Below are 24,986 nucleotides of genomic sequence, written 5' to 3'. Positions count from 1 at the left end.
CGCGCGGGAGGGACGGCGAGGGCGGGGGCGCGCGCGCGTGCGCGGGGCCGGGGCTTCCCCCGGGGCGGGGGCGCGCGGGGCCCGGGCCCGGTCACGGTCACTGTCACTGTCCCCGGCCCCATCCCCGTCCCTGTCCCCAAACCGGCCTCTGCCCCGGTCCCTGTCCCCGCTCCCTGTCCCCAAACCGGCCTCTGCCCCGGTCCCTGTCCCCAAACCGGCCTCTGCCCCGGTCCCCGTTCCTGTCCCCCATCCCTGTCTCTGCCACCGGTCCGGTCCCGGTCCCTGTTCCCATCGCTGTCTCCATCCCTGTCCCGTTCCCTCCGTGGTGGCTGCTCAGTCTCCTGCTGAAAAATCGACTTTATTGATGCTCCCTCTTCACTGAAATGACAGAAATTCAGGAGGTCCCGACTTTGTCGATCAGGATTTCATGCAAAAATCACCTGTAATTGCAGAGAAACCACCCTGACTTCTCCTGCACGCCTCGATTTATTTCTTTTTAATACCTTCAGCAGGAAAATTGGGCTTTGGACTCGTAGGTGGCCGTCTGTCCTGAGGGATGGACACAGCAGAGCTTGGAATCGCACTGGGATGTGAACCAGGGGAGGGTCACAGGACCGTGGATGCTGCTCCATCAAGGGCCAGGAATAATTAACAATTCTCCCAGATAATGAGAACGGGCTTGGGAAACAGAGTCCTGCCTTTTCAGTGAAACAGGATCTTCAAAGCACAACAGGACCTCCTGGGATTTTATCGCATTCTCGGGGGTCTTCCTGCCGAGTTGTCAGCTCCTGCTGTTGTCACCGGGTTGTCCCTTGTCCCCTGCTGTGCCACACGGGTCCCTGTGCCCTTGGTCAGGCGGGCTTGGTGCCAATTCACAGCCTCTGGCAGAGGGGCATCACGACTCGAGAAACCCACCCAGGTGAAGAGAAAGGTTGAGCCTGAGGACTAATTAACATGAGAAGAGAGAGAATCGATGAACCAGGGGGAGGGAGAACATTAATTGATAAAGAATCAGGTAACCTGTAGCCAAGGAGCTTTGATTTCTTTGTTTGCTAAGAGTTACTTGTAGTGTGAGGGTTTGAAACTCCTCGGGCTTGATGTGTGGGGAACCCCTGTCCTGCAGCCTGTGCAGAATAAACTCTGCCTAAACTGTCACCAGTGGGGTGCCCATTGTCACCCCACCGAGCAGGCCCCAGTCCAGTCACTTCATCCCTCATTTCTCAGCACGTCCCCCCCCCGTCACAATTATCCCACTGATGGACGGATAAACCCTCATTCCAGGCTCAGGCTTAGCCACAAAGTCACGTCCTACCCTAAATGCTGGCTGCCAGCTTGCACTTAAAGTTTACAGCATGGGCTGAGATACCATCTCAGCAAGGCTCATCCAGGCCCTGGCAGGATCAGCCCTTCCTCCCTCAGTCCTGGCAGATGTTTCTCCAACCCCTTCTTGCCTTTTCCACCAGGAATAAACACCATTTTCCCTAAAATCCCCTTTGGCTGTGTACACGAACAGCACATGACCTGCAAAATTGGCCTGCCATGCTAAAAGCACATAAATCATAAAGATTTAACAGGGAGATACTGATTATCCACATTGTTTTTGCTCGAGGAGCGAGACAATGATAAATAATTGGTGGAGTTGTCCTGGATTTCATCCCGAAGGTGGTGATATCAAACATCTCCAGCCCCAGCTGCCACTCTGCCTCTCCTACAGCACCACGAGATGAAGTGCCTGAGATGGAACTTGATAAATTCTCCCCTTTTGGATCTCCTGAGATGGGAGACACTGAAATCTCCACTCCTGGTTCGCAGGGAAGGAATGCAGATGGCCAGGGAGGCAAGGGGAGGGGGCTGCAGCTTCCTCCCTTAAAAAAACTCCCTTAATTCTTATTGTTTCCCGGTGCAGCTTTATCAGATCGAATTCCAGTGTGAACCTGGACCCCTCTTCCCGAAATCGCCCCGTTTTACCCGGCTTTGCAGCACAAACTTCTCCCAAACACCACATTCGTGCTGGGATGTCTCAGGCACTCAGAACTCCAGGTTTTGGGGTGGGTCTGGCAGACGATGCAAGTCCGGCTGAGGGCAGGGAGAGGCTTCGGTGTGTGCCCGGCTTCCTCCTCTCCCGCAGGGAATTGTGCCCTTCCTTGGGCAGAGCGATGAGCTCCTGCCCCGAGCGTTGTTTCTGTCTCCTGCCTCACCTCGAGCACATCTGGGGCCACTGGAGAGCGGCTCCATCCCAGCAGAAAGCCCCGCTGGGCTCCCCCGAGGCGGCGGCTCCGGCTCCTCCAGACGTGTTTGGGAAGAGATTCTGGTAACTGAGACTCCGGAGCAAACAAAGAACCACCGGGGGCCGGGGCTGCTGTGGCCACAGCTGCCAAAAAACCTCCTCCCCGAGCAACCTGCGGCCTCGCGGAGCAGATGCGCTGCAGGGAGGAGCTGCTGTTTGCTTTTCGCTGGGTTTTATCCGTCGCAATCGCTCTGGCAGACAAAATCCAGCTCCTTCCACGCTCTCCCTCAGAGCTTTCCCAGGAAGGTGTGAGGCTGAGGGACTCGCACAACGCCAGGGCAGCACACGAGGTTGTGCTGTGATCCACAAATGAGCTGACATGTTTTTTTTTTTTTTTTTTTTGCCTGCAGACACAAAGATTTTGATCTTTCACACTTCCTACTTAATGTTCCTGTTGACATTCCCATTATCCTCAGAGAAGAATATCCTCAGAGTCCCCAGTTATTTTGAACCGGGCTCCAAACCGTGCTTGGAGTAGGAAAACATTCTCTTGTTTCACTTGGAACTGGTGAAAATTTCTTTAATTTAAGATGTCCTTGTTTCCAGAGGGCAAATAAAAGCACCTGAACCACTCTCCCCTCCAACAAATCCACTCACACAGAAGGTTGGCTCGGCTCCCTGTACCAATATTCCCTTGTCACTCTTCCAGTTTCGCTCCTTTACCATTCCCTGTAAATTCTAAAATTACGGAAAGCCAAGCAAACAGCGACTGCTGGGAGAAATTAATTCTCATTTCCACACCTCGGGTCTTTTTGCTGCTCCGAGAGGCTTTGGCAGCCAGGCCGAGGGTTCTGTTACTGGTCCCTTTTCCCAGAATCGGGGCTCAGCTCGGCGCCACACGGAATGCAGGGAGCATTCCCGGGATGCTGAGGTGATGTGGGGAGCTGGGAAAGCAGCGGCCACTCCGTGCCTTCCCAAAGGGATGGGAGGCAGAGAATTCCATGTGAGAATTGCCAGAGTCGCAGTGAGGCATCAGTGAGGATGTACCTGGCACTCCAGGAAGAGAAGGAGCCACAGGAAGGATGGAAAGAGACAATTTCCAAGGGCCTGGAGGGACAGGACACAGGGAATGGCTTCCCACTGCCACAGGGCAGGGATGGATGGGAGATTGGGATGGAATTCCTGGCTGGGAGGGTGGGCAGGCCCTGGCACAGGGTGCCCAGAGCAGCTGGGGCTGCCCCTGGATCCCTGGCAGTGTCCAAGGCCAGGTTGGACCAGGCTTGGAGCAGCCTGGGATCAGGGAAGGTGTCCCTGCCCATGGCAGGATGAACTTTAAGGTCCCCCTTCCATCCCAAACCATTCCACGATCCTGTGACCCTCCCCTGGTTCACATCCCAGTGCGATTCCAAGCTCTGCTGTGTCCATCCCTCAGGACAGACGGCCACCTACGAGTCCAAAGCCCAATTTTCCTGCTGAAGGTATTAAAAAGAAATAAATCGAGGCGTGCAGGAGAAGTTAGGGTGGTTTCTCTGCAATTACAGGTGATTTTTGCATGAAATCCTGATCGACAAAGTCGGGACCTCCTGAATTTCTGTCATCTCAGTGAAGAGGGAACATCAGTAAAGTCGATTTTTCAGCAGGAGACTGAGCAGCCACCACAGAATTCCCGGGTTTGTGGCTCCTGGGAGCTGCTCCCTTTGCCCAGGGACACCTTCCACTATCCCGGGCTGCTCCAAGCCCCGCCCGACCTTTGGACACTTCCAGGGATGGGGCAGCCACAGCTTCTCTGGGAATTCCATTCCAGGGCCTCCTCACCCCCACAGAGAGGGATTTCTTCCCAAAATCCCATCTAAACCTCCTGTGAGTACCCCAGGAGCTGCAGCACCCAGGGCTGACACACGGAAGGCACCTCTGCCCATCCAGGGGTTAATCCTGCCCTTTTTCCATGGGGAAAACTCCTGATTTTCTCCCTAAGGAACACGGATCCCAGGCTTTTGGCAGCCTCCCTTCACGTGCAAACCCCAAATCCTGCAAAAGGAACAGTCCAGACACGCTACCTGCACCCCGGGGCAAAACCTCTCCTTTCCAAACCTCCGTGAAATTCAAACATTCCTGCTAAATCCAGCTGTAAACCCCTGTCCTGAAGGCACTGACGCTGAATGCCGGCATTGATCCTGCCGGGGAGTCACTCTGCATCCTGAGGAGGATCACACACGTTCAAACACGACCCCAGACCAGGCAGGGGGAAAAAAAGCACTTTGCATTTAAAGCTAAATAATTGCCAGCTCTGTCAGCAGGCCCAGGTGAGCAGCCTGATTACAAACTTCGCTTAACCACATGGAAAAGACTTTTTAGGGCTGTTTTCAAAGCGCCCAGGACCCGGATGGTAGACATTGAAAATATTAAATATGTTAAAGGATCCATTCTGCTTTAGGTGCTCCTGATGTGGTGCAACCCCAGGGACTTCAAAGGCCTCGCTCCAGCTGGGCCGAGGGGCAGCCAGCAGCAGGCTGGGCTGGTGGCCTGCACAAACAACCCCCCCAAAAAAAAGAGATTTTCATTTCTCAAGAAGCCCTATAAACCGGTTCTAGCTAATTGCAGGGGTCTGGGTGTGAAACAGCAACTGCAAAGCCTCAGGGACCCAGCCAAGAACCTTTGATTTCTCTCTCCAACTTCTAAAACCTTCTGAAAACTTTTGCCCCGGCAGCTTTTCTGCTTTCAGAGGATTCCAGAGTGGTTCAGGTTGGATAATCGGGGGACACCTTCCACTATCCCAGGTTGCTCCAAGCCCCCTCCAGCCTGGCCTTGGACACTGCCAGGGATGGGAACTGTCGCCCTCCTCTTTTCCTCACCCTTTTCCTGACTATCTGAGGCTGATTTGGGGTGGCACAGCTCAGCCAGCAGCTGTTTCCCAGCAGAAAAGCCCGTTTTGTGTTCATTTTCTGGAACCCTCAGTGTTGGAGCAGTCGGAATCGTACCTGCCCCACAAACAAAGGCTGAAACTTCTCCCTCGAGCTGAGATGTTAAACGGAGAAGTGCCAAACGCCTGTTCCTGGAGCTCAGAGAGGAGCTGGGAACGAGAAACAAAAGTTCTGGAGGCTGTGGGATGCTGCTGTGCCCACTCACCATTAACATGCAGAGCGGAATCGGAGCTGTCTCTGCACAGAACTCCTCGGGGGGAGATGTCTGTGGGATATTTATGTGCTCCCAGGTGGAATCCAGGAGAGCTGAGCCCTCCTTGGAAGGCCAGACCAGCCAGCTCTGCTCCCTCCCTCTCCTGACGTGCCAACACCCCCAGACTGTGAATTTCTCCAGCCACATCCACTTCTCCTGGTCCTGCAGTCACGAGTGATGAAATCCCATTCATTTGTGCGAGCAACTGGAAGATTTATTGTCAATAAAGTTCTGCACATTACACAACTGGCTAAAAATCATAATTAGAGCTGCACTGGGGAACATGTTTTATTTATCCTGACAGTAGTCTGGCTCCAATAATCCTGCCGTGATAAATGTCCCAAAAGTTTGCGGAGTTTCAGCAGCTCCAGCCCTTATCACAGCCATGGAAGTGGGAATGTCTGCCTGGGTTTGATGTGGCTTCCACAGCAGCACTGGAAACCAGCACCGGCCTAACTGGGAGCTGCTGGGAGCGTCTTCGTTCTGTCTGAATCAAAGAAACTGAAATTTTTCCACTGCTGCTAAAAACTTCCAGGGCTGCAGCCACGTCTGTGTGAATTATCCAGGTTCTGGGATAGGGAGAAGTGACAGTGGGATTGGGAGCAGGCAGACCCTCTGGAAAAGGGTCAGTGACACCATTAATAGGATGCAGACATTCCCAATCTCTCGCTGCTCTCCACCCTGCCAAGACTCCCAGGGCTGCCTTTATAGTTTTAAGCACAATTTCAGGCCCATAAAACATCAGAGGAGACAGGAATTATTATCCCAGCCCTGACAGGAGCCTCTGGAGGGACACACGGGCTCTGTGCTAACGATGCTCCAGCTCCTCCTGCTCCCCCATCTGCGCAGGGGCATTTCCAAATTTACCCAATTCACCCCCAGAATTTTTATTGCTGCTCCGAGACCAGATCAGAATTTTTATTGCTCCGCGTGCGATCAAACATTTATCTGGCTTTGCTCATTCCTGAGGAAAAGAGGAGCTCAGTCCACCTCCTTTCCATGTGGGGCATCCTGGGAAGTGTTTTCACACAATCCCATCCATATTTATGGGAAAACCCTCCTGAACCATCAATTTTTGAACCCACCAAAAGAACCAAACCCATTTATTGTCAGAATTAAAACAGAGGTCGTGCCCAGCACAGCCCAGAGCCACAACTCCATCCCTGCACAGGGGTCAGATTTATGATCCAAAATATTTATGGTCCACAAATACTTGAGTCTCTGCTAAATTTAGAGTGGCCAGAATATTTCCAGCTTGCTTGATGAGAAATAATTATTTACGTTGCTATAAAAAGAACATTCCAGAAACAAAGAGCTGCGGTGCTCTGGTCCAGAGACTTCCAGATTCTTTCCCAGCTGCTGCTGCGCAGTGGCAGGGAGTGGGAATGGGAATCCCAGGTTAGTTTTGCTTTGGGGCAGGCAGTTGTTTAATAAATACAATCCCAGAAGGGCTTTGTGCATCCTCCTGCCTGCAAAGCCACACTTCCAACAGGAATGAATACCCAGGTTACGTTTATTTTGGCAAGGTTGACTTAAAGATGAGACCCATGACATTTTTCCACGTTTTCCAAGGATTTTTCCTCTTTTCCCCCTTTGCCCCCAACACACACACACCTACCTGAGAAGCCTGAAGGGAAAAGTAAAGCTTGGTTTTTCCAGGAAGAGATTCCAGGGATGGTCTTCGCACGGATCTCCAGGCGTGTGTGGGATGGGAACCATGGCTGCACATCCAGGAAATCTCAGGGATTAGAGAACACCCAAACCATCCACTGCTGCCACAGGAATCGGGGAAAATTGAAATAAAGCAGGGAAGAGTATTTAAGTGCTGCAGAATCTCGGAATCCCAGACTGGTTTGGGTTGGGAGGGACCCTAAAGCCCATCCAGTGCCACCCCTGCCATGGGGACACCTCCCACTGTCCCAGGCTGCTCCAACCTGGCCTTGGGCACTTCCAGGGATCCAGGGGCAGCCCCAGCTGCTCTGGGAAAACCTCACCGGGAAGGATTTATCCCGAATATCCCTCCTAAACTCTCCTCTGTCACTTTGGATGAAGAACTGACACCCTCAGAAGAGGATTAAGCAGATCCTGCAAATGGGAAAGGGAGGAACTCCTCCATTTGTTACCAACCTGAGAAATACCATTTTTATAAACACGTGGAAGCATTTAACAAGGAAAATCCATTCTTTTGTAACTGTGAAGCTTGAACCGAGTTCCAGTTCATCCTCTCAGCATCTCCTGTCCCTGCCAAGCCCATCCTGGGCGTTTCTGGCAGCCAGGCCAGGCCAAAGGAGCAGAGAAAAGGAGTCAATTAAGTGCCTGCGAGGCCTCCAACTGCAGCATTCCATACAGCAACACGTCCTCTCCATCAGTTTATTACTGGCAAACCAGCAAATGGAGAGGAACAGACAAAATTCTGCATCACTTTCACCTGAAATTCAGAACGCCTGCCCTGCATCGTACCCAAAGGTGCTCTGATTGCATGAATTCCAGAAAAATCTCTGAGGTGTGGAGTTCATGCGTTGCACAGAGCTGCCAAGGATTCATCAGCACACCAGACATTACGAGTTGTCACTAAAGGTTGCAGCCCAGGATTTATTTCACAGCAGAATGCAACAGCTTCTCTACAAAAGGAGACCGTGTGCATCCAAATCAAGCCGACACAGATACAAAACAAAGCCCTTGGAAACAGAATTCCTGATAAAAGCAGAGATTTTTGCAATTCATTCATCAAATTAAATAAGGAAAATGGCTTGGAGGGGAGGAAAGTTCAGGAAGTGTTCAGTGAAGATTTTACAAAAATCACAGAGCCACCTTAAACCAACCTCTTAATTTAAAATACCACCACAACAACGAAACCACATTCCACTGGGACTCCCATCATGTTGGGATGCCAAGCAGCTGATTCCCATGGCAAGGAAGAAATCCTTCCAGCTGCTGAAGGAGTAGCACCCACCTCCTTTAGTGGAGGAAGAGTTGGGATGAAAGTGTTGGGAAAGGTGAAAATCCTGACCCAGAAACTGCAGGAGCTCTTGGCTTCACTGATGGACGACTGCAGAGCTCTTATTGCCAGGGCAGCCAAATTTTTTGGCACTTCTAAACCCAAATAATCATGCCTGTTTATATATAATCAAGCTTTCACCATGGCTTTAGTGCTGCAAACTCTGCACGCCCCAATTAAGGGAGAACTTCTGCACTAGAGGAGCTGGAGGGGGCGAGGAATTGCAGCGTGATCCAAGCAATGAGGACCAGAGGTGCGCAGGGATAAATATTCCCTTTTCCAGCAAGGAGAAAAAAAAGGAAAAGTCACCTTTTGAAAAACAGGGATCTGGTTTCACAATCCAAGCACCTGAGCTCTTGTAGCTCCCACTGTCCCTTTATTGCTTCTGGAGGTCAGTGTGTTACACAGGTTTTGGTATTTTTTTGTTTGTTTGCTAAAAAAACAACAAAGCGACGCACAATGATTTTTATTTTTGGAGCTATTGATAAAAAATCCCCCACCTGGTCTCTTGGAAACAAGACCCCAGTGCTGAGTGACTCCTGAGCTGCCAGAGTTTGCAGCGTGTAACGCCTTTAAAAATACGAAAAGTTGGCAAAATTCACCCCCCACAAAAAAGAGAGAGAGAGAGAGCGGAGAGAAAAGCTTTTCCCAGCTGTAACATCTGTTCAGTCTGCCTGGCTGACAAGTGCTGCTGATGGAACTCGCTTGCCAGGACTCCCCAGCAGGAGGAGGGACATTCTGGAGCAGAGAACTGGAGCTGTTTTGCTGTCCTTCCCTCTCCCACAACCCCAGAGCAGCCCAGAGTCACCTCTGGCTCGTCACCTGCGGGAGGATGACCGGGGCACAGGCAATGCCAGCAAAAGACTCTGGGAAGTGCAAGTCCCTCTCCCACTCGTCAGTCTCTGTGTTGTAGACCTGCACGATGCTGGTCACGTTGTTCAGGTGCCAGTTGTAGCCCCCTACGATGTAAATCTTTTTCTCCAGCAAGCAGCAGCCGGCCTCCGACTGCCCCGCGCGCATCGGGCTCACCGTGGTCCACTGGTCCGTCTCAGGGACGTAATATTCCACAGCCAGGACATCGAAGCACCGATCCACGTGGTCCATGCGGCCTCCCAGGGCGTAAATCCTGCTGTTGGCACTGACCATGGCGTGCAGCACCCTGGGCTCGTTCATGGGGGTCTTAAACTCCCACTGATCCGCGGCAGGGTCGTAACAGTGCAGGGCCTTCTTGTCCTCCACGGAGATCCCGTACCCCCCCGAGATGTACAGCTTGTCCCCCACCGTGGCCCCGGCGTGGCCCCACGTCCTGCGCTTCAGGGAGCACACGTAGGTCCACTCGTTGTCCTTGGGGCAGTACTTCTCCACCGAGGCCAGGCTGCCCGAGCGGTTGCGGCCGCCCGTGGCGTAAACCATCCCGCGCAGGACGTTGAGCTGGAACTGGATCCTGCTCTCCTGCATGGCCTGGATGCGCAGCCACTGGTTGAGGTGGGGGTCGTAGCGGTAGGAGACGTCCACGGCGCCCTCCCCGCTGCGGTACTGCAGCTGCTGCCCTCCCACCAGGTACACGAAGTTGTCCAGCACGGCCACGCACGAGTGGCTGCTGCCCACCTCCATCTCGGTCAGCTCGCGGAACTGGCGGCCGCCGGCGTCGGGCAGGCAGAAGACCTTGGCGCTGACGGTGCGGTCGTTGTCGGTGTAGGGGGTGCCGCCGAAGGTGATGAGGGACAGCACGTCCGAGCGGATGGCCGTGCGCGGCGACTGCATCTCGTGCTGCCGGAAGGGCAGGATCTGGTAGTTGAAGGCCTCCAGCAGGTACTGGCGGCACAGCACGTCCTCCACCATGATGTCCAGGGTCTGGACACTGTCCACCAGCTCCGAGGATTTCATGAGCGGGAAGCGGATGTGGCAGAGCACCTGGCTGGCGCTGGCGCGGCGCCCGGGGTCGAACTGCAGCCAGCGCACGGCGGCGCGGAACAGCTCGATCTCGCTGCAGCTCTTGAGCTTGTTGCTCTGCAGGAAGAACACCAGGCGCTCCAGGGGCAGGTGGAGGAAATCCTCCTCCTCGGAGATCTGCAGGAAGTGCCTGAAGGTGAAGGCGTCCACGGATTCCTTGAGGGAGGCGAGGCTGAAGGTGGTGGCCATCTGCCCGATGTTGAGGCACGTCTCCACGCTCATGGCAGACTTGAGGAACTCCTCGCACAGCTCCACCACCGGCACCATCTGCAGGAAGACGGCAGCTCCCAGCACGTCCTGGATGCAGTCGAGGTCCAGAGTCACCTCGGCGCTGTAGGCGAAGTCGATGATGTGCTTCAGGCCCTTGGCAGACACACCTTTGAGCTCGATCACATCCTGGCTGGCTTCTCTCATCCCGCCCGTGAACATCGCCCTGCAGGTCAGGAACACAAACAAAAAAATCCCCCGTTTAAGCAAAAGATGCAGCACCTTGGAATTGGATTTTATTGAACACTCTGATTCTCTTAGGATGGGGAAGGGGGGGGATAAATCAAGGCTAAATCTCTACGAGCCAGGAGAAATGAGAGTGTGCAACGACTTACATAAGGCTTGCATAAACAGTGCACTGAGGAGGAATATTCAGCAACTGGAGAAGTTTTTCAATCCCACTGGCAGCGGGAATAAGAGCAGACCACAGGACCAAGCTCCAGGAAGAGGCAGAGCTGCCAGAGCAGGGAGTGGAGAATTCTGGACACCAATGAATCTGTGATACTCAACAAAAAAGAATCCCACGGGATCTGCTCCAGCAGAGATTGGGAGCTGTACCCTGAAGGGGTTTAGGTTTAGGTTTAGGATTTGGGAGCACAAGGAAGGAATACACCTCTGGTAGGAGCTCAGTGACTCCTGGCAGCACAGCCTTCAGGCCCTGTGATCCCGTTACCTCGTAGGGAACTACGAAATGGCTTAAAAATTGCAGGTGCAACACATTCTGTGAACAGCTTTGGTCTTCCAGCACAACCTCCCCTCCAAAGCTCCTTCCCAACGCCTTAAAAAATGGGAGCCGCAGCCCCTCCAGCAACGCCGACGGCAGGGGGCTGACAGGCAATTAAACAAAATTCGGGGGGAAAAGGCTCAGTTACAGCACAGCTGCGAGCACATCACTTGCCCAGGCCACGCAGAGCTTAGGCCCTGGATCACCTCCTTGGGAGGCTCCTAAATTCCACAGGAAGCACATTCCACGCCGAGGGCTGTGGGGCCGCAGCTCCCAGTGCCGCCGGGGGCGGGATGGGGATGGGGACGGGGCTGCACTTGTGGGGTTTGGGCCATTTACAGCCCGTTCCAGAGGGTTTTGTTAGCCAGGGGTGGCTCAGGGAAAAAGTTTGCACCCCTTGGTGTTCAAGGAGCAGGGGCAGAGCAGTTGTGGGTCAGGCAAAGTCAGAGCAGGTGACACAGAGTGACATGGGGCGACGTGGAGTGTCACCACTCCCTGCCACTGCACACACGTCCCTGCGAGGCCATGAACTGTCACACAAAAGATCTTAAAACTGCACTTTTTGGGCTGTTTTTTCCACCCTGGGTAACCTGCTCTTTTCCATGGGAAAGGTAAATCTGTGGTGTCACCGGAGCTGCCTGCGCCGACTCCAAGGTGCGAGTCAGCCCGAAAAAATGCTGAACAGACCCTGCACCGACACAGGAATAAAGGAATATCTTGGGAACGCTGTCAAAAGACAGGAGTTCCAAGTTTCCTGTCCAAACCAGGCTAGAAAACCTGCTGCCGTCCAGCATAAACCCAAGAAATCCTAAATGACCTAAATAAGGAAATATCTGCATGTGAAATCAGCCCGCTGTAACCGAGTGACCAGGAACGCTGTTCCCAATTATTTGTCCGTGCAGCAGATGAGAGCATTCTGCTCAAATCCCAGCCCTGATCCCTCGCCCCAGAGGACACCCGGCCACGTGTGTGCTCCTGCACCAGCTGAACAGGGAGAGGAAAGCGTTTATTGTTGCCATGCTGAAGACAAATCATCCACTAGAATGCAATTCCCTTCGAAAAGTGTTACGGTTCTAAAATGCTGATTATATAAATGCCTCAATTTCACTCTTTTCCCTCCCCCTTCCTGCAGAAAAAAACCCAGAGTGTTTTCGAAAAGCTGGATTATTCTGCCATTGTTCCCCAGGACGACGTTCTTCAGCACCACTGAAGTTCTAACAAGGAACCTACTCAGCAATTAGATTTCGACAGTGAAACCACCCTGGCAGTGGCCCTGCACCCAGCAGTGAGGAATAAAACAGTGCCATCAGCATCTGGGGGGAGAGCAGCTCCAGGATTAACTGTGTGCCTGCTCAGGAGAGTGATAAGCCTGGAAGGTTTGTGTTACCACAGGGAGAGGGGAGGGAAGAGCCTGGAAAATGTGTGTGAACACGGAGCCCTGAAGAACGGGCACAGGGATGCCAGAGAGATGCCAGGTGAAGCCCTTTGGTCTTGTTTACCTGCTGGGAGGGACCTACACATCAAGGGACTGCAAATCCCATCAACAGCCCCTTTTCCAGCCTTCCCAGAGTCTGGAACAACTCCCAGCTCGAGCTCTCCATGAGTGTGAGCCTTCCCTGCACCCGGTGTCTCCAGCACGTCCCTCACTTCACGCTGCCACTGGTGCTGCCCCAGAAAGATCCCGGACTCAAAGCTATTCCCAGTCAGAGCCGTTCCAAAGGAGCTGGACAGAGAGAGTCAGTCCTGAGGAGCAGCTGAGGGAGCTGGAAAGGGGCTCAGCCTGGAGCAAAGGAGGCTCAGGGGGGACCTTGTGGCTCTGCACAAGTCCCTGACAGGAGGGGGCAGCCGGGGGGAAGTTGGGCTCTGGGAACAGGGGACAACAGGACAAGAGGGAACGGCCTCAAGCTGTGCCAGGGGAGGCTCAGGGTGGACATCAGCAGGAATTTCTTCATGGAAAGGGTGATTAGACTTTGGCAGGGGCTGCCCAGGGAGGTTTGGAGTGCCCATCTCTGGAGGTGCCCAAGGAAGGCCTGGATGTGACACTCAGTGCTCTGGGCTGGGTGACAAGGTTGAACTTGATGACCTTGGAGACCTTTTCCAACCTCAACCACAATTCTATGATCCTGTGACAGAGGCAAGATGGATAAAACACCTGTTTTCACTCAGGACTGAATTCCCTGCCCTGCAATTGGCTCCCTCTGCATTAATTTGGCTGCAGAAACTCCTCGTGGTGCTTCGGTTTTCAACCCACACCAGCTGGGACAGCTCTCCCGGATCTTCTGGGATCTGAGGAGCGCTCTCAGGACCTCAGTGCTCTCAGCCCATGGGCAGGGAGCACTACAGACACATCAGTGGTGGTTAAAGAGAGCAGGAGGATGGGATGCCTCATTCTGGAGGCCTCACTGCTACCTCCAAATCAGCTCAAGTGGCTCCAGAGCAAAAGCAGCACCAACACCTGCCCAGGTGGGTTCAAAACCTGGGCTTGGGCTCCTGTCTTGGCCCAGCAGCTGTAGCTGAACAAACCTGAGTGCAGAGGGACTGATCCTGAACCTCAACCTGCCTGCAGGACATCCATGGAGCAAACCAAACCTCCAAAGACTTCTGTGGGATGGGACTTTTGGGGTGCGGTGGGGAGGTTGGGGTGGGGGAGGATGGGGAGACAGCAAACCCACAGGAAAGGTAAAAATGCCTGCTTCCCTATGGGATTCTCACCTGAAATAGTCACTGCAGGCAGCCAAGACAACTTTATGAACCTGAAACACTTCATTATTTATAGTGAGGATGACATCAAGCAGCTGAGCCTGAGCTCGGAGCGAGGCCAGTCCCTGCAGCAGCGTGGTGCTGTGGCCAGGAGCAGAGAACGTGCATTTCAGGGTGCTGTTCTTGTCAGCCATGCTAAAAACAGAACAAGAGAGACAGGCTGGTTTGAAACGAACACAGAATGTCAGATACCCACCCAGCGAGATGGGGACGCACGGGAACTGGGACCAGTTGGAAGGCAAATTCAATTCCCAGCTCAACAGCCACCCAGCACATCAGCACCTCGTGTTCCCTTCTCCCAGCACAAAACACTTCCACATTTCTCAGTTATCCTCTGGCACTGACAGCCCTGCAGCACACACGGGGCTCCAGACACCACCCAAACATCTCCTGGGGCCACAATATCCAGGGAATGTTGGTGTCCCTGCGCTGAGCTGCCCCAGAATCCACCCTGACCTCGACTTCAACCACTACACCGAGCCACAGTTGCTGCTTCTCCTCACCACCTTCCTTGCCTGCAGCTGCTGGATTCCCTGCTCCGGCCAAGGACAGCCCTGCCAGCCCCATTTGATCCCTCCCTTCTGCCTGACCCCCAGGAGAGGAGCAAAAAGCAAAATATTGCACGGCACTGGCTGCCCTGAATAACGTCAGCTGTTTGAACTGCACTGTCAACAGTCCCCTCCCAGCGTAAACATTTCCTTGCTTCTCCCAGTGCCTCTCACACGTGTTCCCCAGCATCATCCCGGGATCTGCCTGGCCTCAGATGCACTTGTCGGTGGGAACGCTGCGTTCGCAGGCAGCAGGAGCCCTGCTCCAGGGGAAGGGGCTGCGGGATGCTCTGGAAAGAACTCCAGAACCAACTGCAAGACTCCCTGAGCCCTCTCGCTCGTGGGAAATCTCAAACTGGTTTGCAAATGTAATCCAGCTCTGACCGACTTTTCAGGATCAAGATCCTGTGTGCTCCTGGGGAGAAAACACAGGGATCAATACTCAGGATGGGGCTGATGTTTCCAGGAGCATCCTGCTGCTGGGTGTCTGCGTCCTCGAGGAATGTTTTATGGAAACGTGACATTAAAAAATCCCAAGGAGATTATCCCGAGTCTGGGAAGCTGCGTGAGTTGCTCCCAAATGCACAGCGGGAGAGTGCGCTTAGGACTGCACTTAGAGGGAATTATCATCTTTATTGTTATTATTATTTAGGTGGAATAAAGCAATGAAGCCAAAGAGGAGTAGGCTGGGGCTGAGTAATCCCAGGGTTTGCTCCAACCCTCCTCCCTCAGAACTCCCTGGAACAACAACAGCCACACACAATGGACCAAACGAGCCGGCAAGAGGTCAGGGAAGAGTCAGGGAGATGGGATAACAAAAAAGTGGATGTAAACAATCCTCAAACAATGAGGAACAATGGACAGGGCTCGCTCCTATCGGGTTGCAATTTCCGGCAAGCTTTAGGGAGAGGGAGCGAGGGGAAATCTGGGATGTCCATCAGAGCACTGGGAGCTCTGGAGCTCGCTGGGATGCACAGAGCAAACCTTGGCAGGCTGGTTCGAGCTCCTCAGGCTTGGGAATGCCTCAAAAAATCCATCGGAGCTCCTACTGGGATGGCTGGTGGTGCTCAGCTGGGTGAGGGTGGTCTGAAATCCCCACCCTAAAATCAAAGCACTCTGAAGAGCCTCAGAGCAGAGCGTGGAGTGTTCCTTGCTGGAATAAGAAGGCTTAGCAAAAAGGCAGCTGCTGACAGGACCTTTATCCACACTCTGCAAGCCAAGAGATGTCTGTCCACTCCAGCTCTTCCCAAGGAAAAAGAGGGAAGGGATTGGGGCAGCGAGGCGTGGATTCTCACCACATCAAACCCCTTTCCCTCTCCTCTCTGGAACTTGCATTTGCTGGGGGAGGAAGGAGGAAACGTCCAGCAGCAGCATGGAAGGGATGTTCCCTCTGGATACAGCACCAGTCACCCAGCAAAGCCGCTCTGCTCCGGGCTGGGCAGGTAAAATCCACAGGGACAGAGCCGGCGGGAGCCACAATTCCCGATTCGTTGTGACTTCACCACACTCGATCTCCTGCAGGAGTCTCCTCATGGGAATTTTCTTCTGTGGTTTTTTTTTTAGACTGATTTCAAACATTCCTTTTCCCAGCCTCGGCGTTCATCCCTGTTGGAATGCTGTCCCTGGATCCACAGCCCTCGCAGCGCAGGTTCAGACAACAGCCGTCACCTGCATGAATATTCCTCTTTTTTCCTCTTCCTCAATTCACTTTTACAGGATTAGCTCAGGGTGGGTGGGTCCATCTGTGTGGAATAAAGGTGTTGGGATGTGGGACTCATTTCAACAGGTAATGGAACAGCTACTCCAGGAAAAACTCCCTGTTCTGGTTCCTTTGTCTATTTACAGGGGTAGAATAAAAGGATCCACTGATTACACAATACTCTGAGGAGGGGGGAAAAAAAGGCAAAACAAAAGAAAAGCATCGCTAATGTCCAGAAAAAAAAAAAAGGATTTTAAGGAGAAAAAAACAAGCTGGAAACAAAACAAAATCCACACAAAGCATGAGAAATCAAGTAAGGGATTTACAGAAAACAAAGGGGGAGGAGGAGAGGTGAGAAAACAGCACCAAGCAGTGTTTGCTCTGCGGGGAGAAAAAAGGGATTTGTGATAAGAGCAGGCTTGGCTGGACACGGGAGCACACCTGAATCCATGGCCTTGGCTCCCACTCCAGCACCGCAAACGGAGGGAGAAGAGGAGCAGCAGTTGGATGCCAGAGAGTAAAAAATAAATATATAAAACCCCTGAGCACAAAAGGAAGCCTTGAACATCTGAGAGCGCCTTTGTGAGGCTGTCCCTATCTCATCCCAGATCTCCAAATGCCGTGTACTTGTTGCTTAACAATTTGTTACAGCAGGAACAGCCTGGAAGACAAAACCTGGGAAGAGTTGCTGCTCCTCCTCGAAGCTCAGAACGTGCCCGGGAGATAAAAGCCTTTCAGCACAACAGGGAGAAAGTGTTTATTCCGCTCCTTCCCTTTCCGAGGGAGGCAGGGCTGGAGAGCTTCTGGAATTTTCCTCGGGATGCTCATCTTTGTCCTCAAAAAGCTGGAGTTCTGTGGGGTTTCTGTGGTCAGAGAGCCCTTCAATACCTCAGCTTGGGGCAGGGTCAGGCCTGTGGCTGCACCCGAATTTATCCATCGGAAGAACGCAGGACACAAAAATCACACCCGCACCAAGATCCCACGGCGGGGATCCCAACATCCTCCCACCACCAGGGCCTCTCACGTGGATATACTGGCACAAAGGTGGCTTTACAGGAACAGGAATGCCACTTTCCATATGGAAACAGCCATGAAAGGGATCTTTATATCCATGGCACGCACGGCGGGGGCAGCTGGAATCCGACAGCCACGCTGAGCCAGGAGGGCGATGCCTTTTGGGCAGCAGCCTCAGAGGCTCTGATAACATCCCTGGTACCCCAGATCCAACCAGGGACTGCCAGGGAACAAGTAATGGGATTGAGGATTTGTCTCCGAGCCGCTGCTCTGAAGCCAGATTGCTTTCAATCCTCTCCGGTCACTGCGGGCTAGAGCTCAGCGTGGGGGAAACCAACCCCAGCCCAAACCCTGGTGCTCAGAGGGTGTGGAGATGTCCCAGCAAGGGTTAAGGGAGTGGTTCCAGGCAGACAGCGGGCAGGGAAGGCAGGGAAGGCAAACGAGGCCAGGAATCTTCCTGCTGCGGCACCCAGAGAGGAGCCCTCGCCCCAGCACACCGACCACGGGCTCTGCTCACACATTTCTGAGCAAGGAGCGCTCGGGTTTTGACCGAAACCAGATGCAGAGAGGAGGCATCTGGACACCCAAGAGGCCTCTAAAGCTGAGATGTTGAGGGCCACACTTCAAGAATCAGCTCAGGCACAAAGAACATCCCAAGAACAAGCGGCCCCTGGCGCTGCCTCCTCCGTTCCCCACAGCGTCACGTGGAATCCAAGACGCGTTTCAAGCTAATGAATCATTTTTACCAAATCTGTACTGATGATTAAAAACATCAAAGCTGGAATTAAAGGCTTACCAAGCATGAGTTCATATTTCAGCATGTTTGCAACCGCTGCACAAGTACAAGTGGAGAGAATTAGAGCAGGACAGATTGTAACATTTCAGTGATTGAATTAAGGGAGAAAAATCTTCGGCTGCACCACTGCCTGTCGTGTTCCTCCTCTTCTTTTACACCATGGAAGGAGGGGCAGTTCGGTGCTCTCCATCCCAGCTCAGCATCCCCACGCTTTCCCACTTTTTGGGCAGGTGGTGCTCAGTAATTTTTCATCCAGGAGAAACTCGAGGGGGTTTGGCAGGATTCCTGAGCAGGGCAAACTTCCAGCAGCCAAACTCTTCCATAAACACCAGCTCCAGAGGTGGGACCCCGCGGGGAACGGCTGGGGGACAGGAGGGGAAGGAGGAAAAGCAGCAGAATGTGTGAGAAAGCACCAGGTATGGAGTGGCACAGCTTTTCCAAGGCTAAACAAAAGGTTTGGGGTTGCAAAATAGCCAGCGAGGCACCTGCAAGACATTTTTTGTGGTGAGAGAAGCAGAACTCCCATAAAGCTGGAGAGTAACTTTATTTAGAACATAAGGGATGAATATTAAGGACCTTCTTTAGGAACCTTTGACAGGCAGCATTATAGATATTTTAATAATGCAAATCATTTAATGCCTTTAGTTTCATGCCTAAGTAAAAAAACACATTTAGATTCTGATTTTTAAACTACAATTAAGACACTTAAAATCAAAACAAAAGTCAAACTCCCTCAGATAAGTCACTGGTAGCCATGGTGACTGTAATATTTCAGATCCTGAGGCTTTATATCACATGCCCAAATGATGAAAATGAGTTTTCAGCACTCCACACTCACAAATGCTACGTTAGGGCAGAAAGGCTGAGCCCTTCACTGCGGATTTGCTGCTTCCCAGACTCTCATTTAGGATTTTGGGATGACGTTCCCGTGGCCTTTGCATCCCTCTAAGAAGACACAGCAAGAAGTTTCCTTGGAAATTTGGGGGCAAGGAAGATGAGGCACCGAAGCACAAAAATACCTGCCCTGTTAACCTACTTCTGTTCCCAGCAGCATTTACAGCGTTTCCTGGCCAAATTAGCAACCACAATAAGCACTTAATGATCAGCAACTAATTAAATATTAACACTCTGAATGAAGGAGATGTTTTCCAGCGAAACATAATCATCCTCAAGATATGGGAGCAAAAAAAAAGCGTTTAATCGATTTCTTTGTTCCCTTTTCCAACTCCTTCCCTGAATTTCTCCCGTTTCCCTCCTCTGCCTCCACTCATTTTCCACTCCTGACACCATCTCTTTCATCAAAGCAATAAATAAAAGGAGAGAGCCTGAGACTAATATCGCTTTTTAAAAGTGACTGGCAATTTGCAGGGCTCAAATGAAGAGATTATAAATGGGGCTGAGTTTCAGAAGGAGCGACACTTTGTGTGAAAATAATGGTCCTCTGGAAAATGCCTCAAGTGCAACAGGAAAGTTGGAAAAGTCTCCAGCCTCGAAATTTAAGTGAATTTAATGTTTGGCAAAGGGAGAGCAAAGAACATTCTTGATTTAAGAAAGAAAAAGGACAAAACCCAGCAGACTTTTTTTAGTTAAACTTTTTTTAGTTCTGTTTCAGGGCCCCAAAGGCTGGTCCCTCTCCCAGCAGCCGGACTGGCCGGCACTGGGATGGGACTGGGTGCTGCTGTGCTCCCACACTGACCACTACCAGCCAACCCAGGCCAGATTCAGCCCTGCAATTTGGTGAAAACAGCAATTAAAGCTGGATTTTACAGAAGCCAGGAGGCACCTGGTTCATTTTCCAGTGCTTTCTGTCTTGGGTCCTGCTGATCCTTTGATTTGCTTATCTGCATCCCATTTCCCCCAAGCTGGAACCAAGGACACCCTGTAGCCCAAAGGTAAAGCAGCAAGAAGCTTTTCAATTTATTTATTTTTGAAATATTATTTTTTTAATACCCTTAGAAGTCCCAGCCATTTCCAAAATCTCTGTTTTTCTTTTCTTCTGAGCTGGGCTCGCACAGGGCCCAGCAGACACACATGAATTTACTCTGCTCCCAGGCATCAATCAGGAGGTTGTTTGCAAGCCAAAGGAGGTGGGATTTTGGTTTCTGCACTAATAAAACTGGATGGCTGTCAAAAAGCTGGCTGGCCTGGTAAAACAGAGCAGCAAAAAAGTGGAGGGTGAAAGATGTGAACACGTTCAACTCTGTGCCACCGCCCAGAGTTTCAACGTGAGGCCCCGGGCAGGACGTGCTGTACCCAGCACTAATTGTGGGGGGGAAGAAAAACAGCAACAAAGAACCCCCACAATCAGATTCCTCAAATGTTTCTGTCACAAAGCCAGAGGCATCTTTGTGCTGGTGCAGTGGGAAAAGCAGTTTGGTGATTCAGCAGCCAAAGGACCAGAGGGACTCTCAGGTGAGGATTCCAAGAGCCCAGGTTTGGATACCAGGGGTTGGAGGGGCAAAAATGTCACAGTGAGATTATTTACAAGGATTTGCTATTTCTCCTTTTTCTACCCATATTTAGAGCTACAACAGAGGGTCTTGTCCTGCACCCTCTGGTCCCAGCAGAGAGATGACAGCTGGAGAGGTGACACTCATCACCCATCACTGCCCTGCCCTGCCACCACCTCGACCTGCACTTGTCACAGGGACCGAGAATGGGAAGGTGCTCCCCCACCCCATAACCCTGATGGTGATTATTTTTTATCAGCCCCAAGCCTAATCCCTCTGAGCCAGGAACAAACAGAGCAAACACAAAAATCACTCGGAGCATGTCCATTGCTGTGGCAGTGTGACAGCAGTGACAGAGTCAGGCACACAGGGCCCCTCAGACTGTAGGGTTCACATCCCATAAAATCCACGTACACCCCCAAGCTCAGGCTCGTTGCACCCTCAATACTCCCCGACAGCTCTGCCTTAAACAGCTCCACGTTCCCCCAGCTCAGGGACAAACCCTGCTGTGTGAAAAGTGAAGCTCACGTCCAAAATAACCCAAAAATCAGAGCCGTGCCCCAAGCCTGGGCTGCTGGAGCAGCCCGAGGGAGCAGCGGGTGCTCCCGAGCCTCTCCCCGCAGTGCAAAGGCTGGGAGGCACCTAGTGGTGTCGGCAAGCACAGCAGAGCCACCAAGGCCACCCCAAAAGTGTCCCCTGGCCCGTACACAGGCACTGCTGGACACCGGCCTCCTTCCCTGCGCCCGCTCCAGCGTCACCCTGTCACCTCTAGGAGCCGATCCGCGGTGCTCTGGGCACGTCCATCCAAAAATCCGTCAGGACCTGCCTGGGCTCTGCACAGCTCAGCAACCTCTGGGTCACCTTCCCTGTGGGGACAGCCCGTACCAGCTCTGCCAGCAGCTCTGGCGGGGCAGAAAGGTCCCCACAGCAAGAAAATCACTCCCCACCTTGCCCTACACAACTATCCCGGGCCCTCCGCTCCACACCTGGGAAGAACTCGGGGAAACTTCCAGCTTTTCCAGAGGTCCAGGAGCGGTGCTTGTGCCAGGCTGTTTCTGCAGCATGGACTGCACGGCGTGGGCAGTGTGGCAATAGCACAACAGGAGTAGCTACGTGCAGAGTAGGTACTCCTCTCCCCTCCCTGCACCTCCACCCTCCAGATCAGAGCCTGGGAGCAGCCAGGGAGCTCAGGCAAAAACAGCACAAGGTGATGAAACAGCAGAGAGCAGCAGCAAAAGCATCATTCCTTCCATGGAAATGAGGGAATTGGTGTTTCCCAGCAGGTGGGAGCAGCTGCCCCGGCACTCGGCATCGTGGCACCAAATTCCAGCTCAGATCTGTCTTTCTCTGCTCATCTGAACCCTCTGCACTCAGGTTTGTGCCCATCATAACATCATTTTGTTTCCCAGCTCTGTGGGCAGCTCTGTCCTGCACAGGCTTTGTGCCTCTCTGCCCTGAACAGAGCCACCCAAGGCCACCAGAACAGCTTTTCTTAAAGATCCCAAATTTCTGTGCAACTCCAGCATTTCTTAATAAATGAGAAACTGGGAAAGACGCTTTAACCATCATCCCACCCTGTGAGGCCCTTCCTTACAAAGCCACACAACACTTGGAGGCATGACAGGAACCTTTAAAGCATCCCCCCAAGTTTACTTTTGGTCTAAACAAAACCCCCAGCTCGGGACTCTCCCAACACTGCAAGAGCAGGCAGCAGTTATTTTTACAGTGATTCAGTTAGAGCATAAACATTTACACCACGTCTACCAGATCTAACAACTAAATCTGTCTGAAACTTGCCATGTGGCAGAGGATGGATCATAGAAACCCCACAAAAACTCCACTTCGGCTCCAAAAGGGAAAAAATACCAAGTGTGATTGAAGGGTGAAGCTGTAGGAGATGACAGGAACTCCAGAGCAAGGCAGGCTCACGGCCCTTATCCTCCCCCTTTGTGGTTTTATTCCATCCCCCTGGACATTCCTCTCCTTCCCACCACTTTCTCAGAAGGAATAAAGTTTGGGAAGCTCAGGTCAGCATCCCCTTGATGGGAACCCAGACATTTGAGATAAGACCTTGCCTGTTCTTCCTGGTTTTCACAGCAAACACGTCAGCACGTCCTTCAAGGGATTATTCCCAATTAATTCCTCGACAGCTTTTCTGGACACCTCAATCAATTCCCATGGAAAGGCCTGCACGGGAACACTCTCTCCAGCATCTGGGATGGTGTTTTTCCCAGATTTTTGTGACCCTGCTTTGCACAACCCCACCTCACCAACGCTGCAACAACGATGCCTCGATGGCTCGAGCGCAGAAGCTTCTCCTGCTGGGGATCCCGAAAGGTTCCAGGTTTCCTCTCCCTGACCCCAAAGCACATTCCCAGTGCTACAGAGTGAATTCTGCAGCCTGAAACTCTTCCCTCTACGTGATAAAAGAAGGCTGGGAGTAAAATATGAAACCCATTTGTAAGTCATGAAATTCTACCCAAGGAGGAAGAAAGGAAAAAAAAAAACAAACCGAAAGTTTATTTCAAAATAGAAGATTGGAGCCATTTGCTTTTCAATGCCCAGGAGTGGCTTTATCTCATGCCATCAGCGTGTCCAGGGCCTTTTGTCCCCATGGTCTTGCCCAGCCTGTTCTGTGTTGAAGGAAAGAGCAGGATCCCAGCAGAGAAGTGAATTTTCCTGCTCCGGGGCAGCCACAGCTCCCGGGCAAGCGGTAGCAATTCCAAAGATGGAAATTCTGCCCGTGGTGTTGGAGCTGCAGTGCACCATCCAAATGGCATGTGTGAAACAGCACCAGAGCCTCTGTCCTCCTGCCTTGGAGAGTCAATAAGAAGTGCAAAAAAGTCACAAGTGGAAGCACCTAACAAGGAATCACTGCCGCCAAGGAATGCCCTTGGAATCCTGCTCACGCTCTACAGCACATGCAAAGTCCCCCATCAGATTTCTCCTCATATTCCCCAATAAATCCACCTTTAAACAAGTAAAAATCCTCTAAACTCCCGAGCAACAAGAAGCAGGATCCAAACTTCAACGAGCTTTGCTTTAAAATTAACAAAGAAAATAAACACTCAGCGATAGCGAACATGACGGAGCTGCAGCTCGGGGGAATAAAACTGCTGCAGCTCCAGCCTGGGTGATTTATCACAGCCCTGAAACAAATTACTTCCATTTCTCACTGCTGCACGCCCAGGGAACTCCCAAGTGCCAGGGGAGCAGTGCTACCAACACCTGGAGTAAGAAGTGCTGGAATTCCTGCCTGAGAAAGGAAAAGGAGGTGCAGAGGGATGAAATGAGACGCCACAGGTGACACAGCATGGAGCTTCAAGGAGCACAGGTGGTCACTGAGGTGGAAAAAAGTAGGATAAATCTATAGGTGAGGATTCAGAGGGGCTTCTCCAGCACTGAACAATGCCTGGGAGGGCTTCCCCTCCACGGCGTGACACACACAGGTGGTTATTTCAGGAGGCAACGCTGAGCGAAGCTGAGGATAAACGATGCTTTGAAGCAAAGTGACAGCCCGGGCTGACAGCAACAGCGTAACATCCCCGAGCCAGACACCACAACTCCCTGAACACTGTCCAACACGAGCTCGGGATGGTGACAGACAGGAAAACCCCAGGAACAGAAACTCCTCCGTGAGCAGGTACCACCTGCAGCACCCAGAGCATCACCCCGACAGGTACCACATCACCCCGACAGGTACCACCTGCTCTGCACTGCCTTCAAAGCCTGAGGGACCCCCCCAAATCAGGGACTGGGTTGGATCTGCAGGCTGGGGGCACAGCAGAGGGGATGGGGGGCAGCAGAATGGGCCTGAAACACCAAACATTGGAAGTCTCTGGAACTGCTGCACCTGGTGTCTCTACAAACCCGCAGAGCTGGTGGCTCCACAGACCTGACCCAGGGTGGGATTCCCTGGGGCGGTTTCACTGGGTGCGATTCACTGTAGGATTCACTACAGGATTCACCATAGCATTCACACTATTTTCTGCTTTAGAGCCTGGCCCAAACCTCAGCCTCCCTCCTCACACACCCCACGAGCAGCAGCGTCGCTGCTCATCACGATCGCTCCCTTCCCGCGGGCCCCGCTCAGGACAATCCCCGGCCCCTGAGGCACCGAGCACCGGGCACCGGGCACCGGGCCGTGCTGCCGCCCGCCACAGCGCCCCCGGGCAGCGGCTCCTCGGCCAGGCCGGCGCTCCGTGACCCCGGGCCCGGGGGAAGGCGGCGGAGCCCCGCGGGCCGATGGGGCCCGGCCCCGCTGCCCGGCCTAGGCCGCGCCGGCCCCGCTCACCTGCTCGGCCGCGCCGCGCCGAACCGCCCGCCGCCCCGAGGAGCCGCTGCCCGGGGGCGCTGTGGCGGGCGGCAGCACGGCC

At 52.8% G+C, this 24,986-nt stretch overlaps 1 protein-coding gene and 1 long non-coding RNA gene across 5 annotated transcripts; both read right to left on the bottom strand.

Annotated features, from left to right (window-relative positions):
- Positions 1 to 339: 339 nt before the first annotated feature.
- Positions 340 to 2,530, bottom strand: LOC121662843. Of its 2 annotated transcripts, none has more exons than XR_006015434.1 (2): positions 1,969 to 2,530; positions 340 to 945 (listed from the first exon to the last, which is right to left on the bottom strand). It is a non-coding gene; the product is annotated as an uncharacterized LOC121662843 (long non-coding RNA). The 2 variants fall into 2 exon arrangements; XR_006015433.1 differs by having other exon boundaries at positions 2,199 to 2,530.
- A 5,443-nt stretch (positions 2,531 to 7,973) lies between these two features.
- Positions 7,974 to 24,937, bottom strand: KLHL26 (kelch like family member 26). 3 transcript variants are annotated; one of them, XM_042024459.1, is made up of 3 exons: positions 24,905 to 24,937; positions 14,056 to 14,238; positions 7,974 to 10,785 (listed from the first exon to the last, which is right to left on the bottom strand). In XM_042024459.1, exons 2-3 carry the CDS (start codon positions 14,235 to 14,237, stop codon positions 9,204 to 9,206), a joined length of 1,764 nt encoding a protein of 587 aa, XP_041880393.1. In that variant the 5' UTR covers position 14,238; positions 24,905 to 24,937; the 3' UTR covers positions 7,974 to 9,203. The 3 variants fall into 3 exon arrangements, with proteins under 3 accessions (XP_041880393.1, XP_041880394.1, XP_041880395.1); XM_042024460.1 differs by lacking the exon at positions 24,905 to 24,937 and adding an exon at positions 18,161 to 24,734; XM_042024461.1 differs by lacking the exon at positions 14,056 to 14,238 and having other exon boundaries at positions 24,905 to 24,936.
- Positions 24,938 to 24,986: the final 49 nt, after the last annotated feature.

The sequence above is a fragment of the Corvus kubaryi genome, unplaced genomic scaffold (genome assembly GCF_017639235.1).
Source record: "Corvus kubaryi isolate FWS band 111438036 unplaced genomic scaffold, C.kubaryi_AGA036_p1.0 37262, whole genome shotgun sequence".
In the NCBI taxonomy this organism is placed as follows: domain Eukaryota; kingdom Metazoa; phylum Chordata; class Aves; order Passeriformes; family Corvidae; genus Corvus; species Corvus kubaryi.
The sequence above is the reverse complement of the archived record's forward strand: the minus strand, read 5'-3'. Positions and strand labels throughout refer to the sequence as shown.